Below are 6,041 nucleotides of genomic sequence, written 5' to 3'. Positions count from 1 at the left end.
CATTCCACGATCATGGAAACTTGAAAATTCTTTCGTCATCACGAAACGTATCAAATTGGGATCATTGATCACGAGAATTGGTTTGAAAAACGAATATACTCCAACAAAAGGATACGATTTGTACTTGATGTAAATTTCTTCGAAAATATTGTCTGTAAAGTAATTATCAACAAATTTTAGAATAATACTGAATAGTACTTGAACTTATTTTTTAAAATTCGGATAGAAAAAAATTAATTTACGAATGGATTTTTTATTAAAAATTGCAGTGGCAATATTTCCAGTTGGAAACGTTGGTTTCTCGTATAATACACCTTTTCTTCGCCAAAAGTTAAAAACAATTAACTTAAAATACAAATATAATCCAATTATCATGAAAAACAAAACACCAAATAACTTCAATAATATCCATTCGACTATCATAATTATTTCGTTATTTCTTTTCTTATTTATACGGCACACAGATTGTATTTTGTTAACAACTGATTTTTCGAGAAGAATCTTTTGAGACGATATTTATATTAATGATTTAGAATATTATTTGTATCTTTCTTATATAGGAAAGAATATGATAATTATTTATTTTTCATATTTTTTTATTAACATATTAAAAATAAAGCAATGTTAGTGACGATCTTAGCTTTTTTGAAATAACTGTAATTACAATTTTTCATTTTGACAGTTATGCTAATTATACAAGTCAGACAGTTCATTAAATCAGTTTTGATATATATTTCATTAATATTCCATTATAAAATGGTCAATATTTATATTATTTGTTATCTTGATTAATTATTTATTCTCAAATTTTTTGACATTCGTGTTATATACATTTTTTATATACGTTCTATCTTGATAATACTTAAGTATAGAAAAAATGTAAAAGAAATAGATTTCTAAACATTATCATTCATATATTCAAATGTTGAACTATCGTATATGTTTGTCATTTCGGGTTTGCAAATCATTCGCTAGGTGACACTAGCGATGCCACGTCAGTTTGGTTTCTCATCATACATTCACATGATATGGGATCAATAAACTGAAAGGGTTTCGTCATTCGACGAAATTTAGAATTAATTGGGAAAGTTTATCGTGGTTGATCGAGCGCGAGTTTCCGTCTGATAGGATCGTAGTGAAACCCTCGAGTGAGAAAATGGCAGATGAATTGAAAATATGGCGGAGTTGTGCGTGAGATGAATTAAGTTGAAAAGTGACGTATGAATCCTCGTGTCGTCCATGTATGTACGATAGAAGGGAAACAGATGATTGTGATGATATTAAAGCAATGAGACAAGAAATGTCAAATGCATGAATAATCGAAGAACTTTGAACTCGTAATCTATCGTATTTTAATACAATCATTTAATAACTGTAACTAAATTATATATCGATATACATATATAGCTTAGACGGGTGAAGTTTTGCCAAGTCGACGAAGTGTTTTTATTTAGAGAAATGTGTTTTATTAACAGTTATACGTACTAGAGAATAAAGAAAAAAGAAAATAGTAAAGGTCGAGCGTGTTCTTCTATATTCAACGATCGACAATCGTAATTCTTTTTACAAGAACATTAGAAGAAGGGAAGAAAAAGAAAAAGAAAAAGAGAAAGTAAGGAAAATGAGTTCGGTTTGGAAACGACTTCAACGAGTAAACAAAAGAGCGGCGAAATTCCAATTTACCGTTTCGTATCACGAGGTCACTCTCGAGACAACAACGAAATGGTGAGTAATCAGTATCTATTTATATTTTAGAAGTATACATTCATATTTAAAATATCTTTTTTTAATTGCCTCATATATTTATAACATTATAAAATTTATATGATCATTTTATTTTCAAATCAAATTTTTCGAATATTTTCATTTTGTTTAGGAAACCAAACAAATTAAGCGTTGTATGGACAAGACGTAGTAGAAGAGTTAGTACAGAACCTTTGGATTGGGAACCAAATTTAAGCGATCCATTGAAAGGTGTTATTAGTTGGCCAGTTCCAGACAATCATACAGTTTCTGTAACGTTGTTCAAAGATCCTAGGACTCATGAATTAGAAGACAAGGATTGGTCTTTTGTTATTGAAGATGTAAGCTGTATTATATGCGTCGTTTTATCAGAATTATATTTGTAACTTTATTTAATAAGAATGAAGTATATAAGTATTGTAATTTATTTATAAATAGGTTTCTTCTACGGGTAAAAGACGACATGTAGCTGCTGCAAATATAAACATGAAAAAGTATGCTACACTCGAATCTAGTCAGCAACAACTTAAATTAGATTTGAAACCGACTTCCAAAAAAATTGTTAGTGCTACATTAGAATGTACATTGTCGTGTGTATTTTTGAGAGAAGGCAAAGCAACGTAAGATCATTGTACAATGTTTTTTTTTGTTTTCTTCTTTTTCTCGAATGAAACATGAAAATAGGAGATTTTTATAATTTAAATATTTTTAATAGGGACGAAGACATGCAGAGTATGGCTAGTTTGATGTCAGTTAATAATAACAGCGATATTGCTCCATTAGATGATTTTGATAATGAGGATATACCCGAAGATGTAGAAGAGGTTATAGTCAAAAATATGGATGAAATTTTAGATATCTCTGCTCAACTTGATTTAATGACAAGTAGTCTTACAGAAAGCGAATTACCTAGTACTCCAATCAGTGGTAAATGTTTTTTCTTTTTTTAATAACACAACATTAAAATTGTAATGAAACACGTAATATTTTTTTAAACAATAGTTTATTTTCTTAACAGTGGCAAGTTTATCTAAAGATGATACAACTCCTGTAAATGACGATGATCATTTCATACGCGAAATAAGTTTAACAGGAATTGGAGATAGCTTGAAAGACAAGTCACCTTTAAAGGATAATGTTGCGGCTGAAAATGAGTATGTTTATAAATTAAAGATTATAAGGAAGTAGAATAATTTTATGAACGAATGTGAACACTTTCACATTTATTCATTTATTATATATCTATGTATAAATAAATATAATGTTTTACAGCAAAAATATCGAACATAGCTCATTGAGATTGCCACTGCAACCATTGGACTTTAAAAAGAATGAAATGAATATGCCTAAATTAAAGGAAGTTACACCTGGTCAAGATTTGTTGGAATGGTGTAAAGAAGTAACAAAAGACTATCCTGGTGTTAAAGTTACTAACTTGACAACATCTTGGAGAAATGGAATGGCATTTTGTTCTATTATTCATCATTTTAGACCTGATCTTATGTATGTAGAAACAAATATAATTGATGACTTTGACTATATGCCAACTATATTTTGAATGATCCATTAATAAGCTCTTGAATGTATTATTTCTTTAAAATAATTTAAATATATTACATTGTTGTAATATTATTAATATAAGCATAATAATATTAGTATTATATTGACCATATTAGAGATTTAATTAAAATAAAATTTGAAAATTTACAGTGATATAGAATCTTTATTATCACATGATGTAAAAGGTAATTGTAAAAAAGCATTTGATGCTGGAGAAGCTCTAGGAATACCTAGAGTGATAGAGCCTGCTGATATGGATATCTTAACTGTACCTGATAAATTAGCTGTGATGACATATTTATATCAATTGAGAGCACATTTCACAGGACATGAATTGGAGGTATTTAATTAAATTTTACTTTTCTGTTTTAATATCTGTTTTCCTTCTTATTTATTTAATTATTACTTTTAGGTACATCAAATAGGTAAAACAACTGATGAATCTTCTTATATGATTGGTAGATTTAATACAGATAATAATACAGATGTAAGTGTACAATTGTTCGGTCAAGAAATAATTAATTTACGTAAAAAGGAGCAAATGGAACAAAGAAATAATAAAACTGACAGTAATAGACGGTAAATTCGATATGTCTTTCGATATATCTTTTATAATTTTAGCAATAAAATTGTATATATATATGTGCGTGCGTGTGTATATTAATTACTTATATTTATGCAATCTACAGGTCGAATCCATTTGATAATAATCAATATAAAAAGGATGATATCAGTATTGATACGATAAAAAATAAATTACATTTGAGTTTAAATGCAGATAATCAAGATGATCAATTTAATAAAGACAAATCACCTTCCAGTGTAAAAGATGTTAAAGATATTATACTTGCTAGTTCAAAGAGCATTTTGGGAAAAGTTTTATCCCCAACAAAAGAAAAATATGCATCTAGAGAAAAGGTTTGTATATATATTCCAATATCTGTTAACTTGTCTAATATTAAATTAGCTTCTGTCATTTACATTGCAATATACATGGGTAATTGTTGATTAACACTGTATTATATACTCGACAAGTTTTTTTATTTAACATTGAAAAATGGAGAATTGGTATAAATTTGCTACAGAGCAAGTCTCCACCCAGAATACCTCAAGCGCAGCAACGTCCTATACTTATGACACGCCGGCAATTAACAGACCCATTTGGGTCTGACGACGAGGAGGAAAATATTCAAATTATCGATGACAAATGGTCTCAATCAATTTCTATTACCAAATCGCAATCGCCAGTTCGTGATGTCAGTATAAATTAAATCGTGCAAATGATTGCTTTTTATGTATTTATTCTTTCGTATTCTGCTACGTATTAACATCTAAATTTATAGTGTGATCTTTATTTATAGTGTTTTTTTTAAGTATCTTTTATGGATTATATCGAGAGAGAATTGATCGCAAAATTTAGTTTGTATATATGCATATGTCTGAGTGAGTGTGTGTGTATACACACACACACTCACTCATACACACGCATATGTTTTAGCATTATCTAACAGCACCTATGTAATAAATATGTCTACGTTTATAGACTTTCATATATCGAATTGCATGTTAATATGCATGCTCATTTTTATGTTCTATTTTAATATAAAATATATATTTATAATATGTTTTATGTCATAAACATTATTTTGTGTGTTTTTTATCGAAACGATAAAGATTTTTCACTTAAGAGTGATCACAAAGTATTAATTAATTATTCTTTTATAGGACTCGATTAATACTGTTGATAAAGGAAGTCGCGGTAATTCAGAATGTCAAAGTGCTTCACCTCCGCATGGAGAGCAACGTGCACAACATGTAATAATCGAAGTTATTCTTTAAAATTGTTTGATTAACAGATATTCTGAATAAAATTTTTTTTTTTTTATTATAGCCGTTAGTTAGTCGGCATGACGAATTGAGGGAACGTGCGAGACAGTTATTGGAACAAGCCAGAAATCAATCGAAGCCTGCTGGCATTGTTTCCGTTGCTACCAGTCCAGTTGAGGTTTATGATTTTTAAATTATTTTTATCTTATATAATATAAATGTCAATTTTTAACTAATTATAATACGTTTATATAGACTCAAAGCGACGATGAAAGACAACAACAATTACGTGAAAGAGCAAGACGTTTGATAGCAGAAGTAAAAATGGGTGTTAATGTTAATCCAAGTCAAAATAATGATGATAATAATAGTGATAGAAGATCAATGGATGATCAAAATAATAGTCCAAGAAGAAGTGTTACACCATCCACACCTGGAGATAGATTAAGCATAAAGGTCAGCTTGTGATAAATAACTATTAGAAGATTTATATATATTTTTATGATACCGATTTTAAGTAATCCTTATATAAAATATAAAATATTTTAGTCCGAGTATAATGGAAATATATTAGGTAATACAAGTGACGTGGAAAAGAAAACTGGCTCGCCTTTGTATTCGTTCTCTAAAATCATAGAAAGAATTTCTCCTGATAAAACTAGTCCTGATAGAACTCCGTATTCTCTTAGAGGCGTATGTTAAATTATTTAATACTTTATAAATACATTATTTGTTAATGATTCATTATTTTAAATGTAATGATTATTAATAATTTTTGCAATTATATTGATACTTAGTTGGGTAAAGATATGACATCATATATTCAAAACGAACTCGAAGCTTTGGAGAGAGAACAAACTCAGATAGATATACAAGCTGGTAAACTTGAGAAACAACTCAGAGCTGCCATG

The 6,041-nt window shown here is 28.7% G+C and overlaps 2 protein-coding genes across 3 annotated transcripts in view; one reads left to right on the top strand and one right to left on the bottom strand.

Annotated features, from left to right (window-relative positions):
• The window catches only part of LOC122632344 (probable cytochrome P450 6a14), an 8,180-nt gene extending 7,688 nt beyond the window's left edge, over nucleotides 1–492 (bottom strand). The window contains exons 1-2 of the mRNA XM_043819034.1: nucleotides 243–492; nucleotides 20–152 (exon numbers count right to left, since the gene is read on the bottom strand). Of these exons, the coding sequence (XP_043674969.1) occupies nucleotides 20–152; nucleotides 243–423 (314 nt within the window). The 5' untranslated portion in view covers nucleotides 424–492. The remainder of the gene's footprint in view (nucleotides 1–19; nucleotides 153–242) is intronic.
• Nucleotides 493–1,025: 533 nt separating this feature from the next.
• The window catches only part of LOC122632662 (EH domain-binding protein 1), an 8,398-nt gene continuing 3,382 nt past the window's right edge, over nucleotides 1,026–6,041 (top strand). The window contains exons 1-15 of one of the 2 annotated variants that reach the window (XM_043819753.1): nucleotides 1,026–1,725; nucleotides 1,877–2,084; nucleotides 2,182–2,363; nucleotides 2,459–2,670; nucleotides 2,762–2,897; nucleotides 3,016–3,246; nucleotides 3,454–3,643; nucleotides 3,716–3,882; nucleotides 3,993–4,221; nucleotides 4,389–4,559; nucleotides 5,029–5,118; nucleotides 5,195–5,308; nucleotides 5,386–5,586; nucleotides 5,680–5,823; nucleotides 5,928–6,041. The exon at nucleotides 5,928–6,041 is cut by the window's right edge and continues 104 nt beyond it. In XM_043819753.1, the coding sequence (XP_043675688.1) occupies nucleotides 1,622–1,725; nucleotides 1,877–2,084; nucleotides 2,182–2,363; nucleotides 2,459–2,670; nucleotides 2,762–2,897; nucleotides 3,016–3,246; nucleotides 3,454–3,643; nucleotides 3,716–3,882; nucleotides 3,993–4,221; nucleotides 4,389–4,559; nucleotides 5,029–5,118; nucleotides 5,195–5,308; nucleotides 5,386–5,586; nucleotides 5,680–5,823; nucleotides 5,928–6,041 (2,493 nt within the window). In that variant the 5' untranslated portion in view covers nucleotides 1,026–1,621. The remainder of the gene's footprint in view (nucleotides 1,726–1,876; nucleotides 2,085–2,181; nucleotides 2,364–2,458; nucleotides 2,671–2,761; nucleotides 2,898–3,015; nucleotides 3,247–3,453; nucleotides 3,644–3,715; nucleotides 3,883–3,992; nucleotides 4,222–4,388; nucleotides 4,560–5,028; nucleotides 5,119–5,194; nucleotides 5,309–5,385; nucleotides 5,587–5,679; nucleotides 5,824–5,927) is intronic. The other variant, XM_043819754.1, reaches the window with a different exon arrangement.

Source organism: Vespula pensylvanica, chromosome 10 (assembly GCF_014466175.1).
Source record: "Vespula pensylvanica isolate Volc-1 chromosome 10, ASM1446617v1, whole genome shotgun sequence".
NCBI lineage: Eukaryota > Metazoa > Arthropoda > Insecta > Hymenoptera > Vespidae > Vespula > Vespula pensylvanica.
Note: the sequence above shows the minus strand (reverse complement) of the source record. Positions and strands in the feature narration are given on the sequence as shown.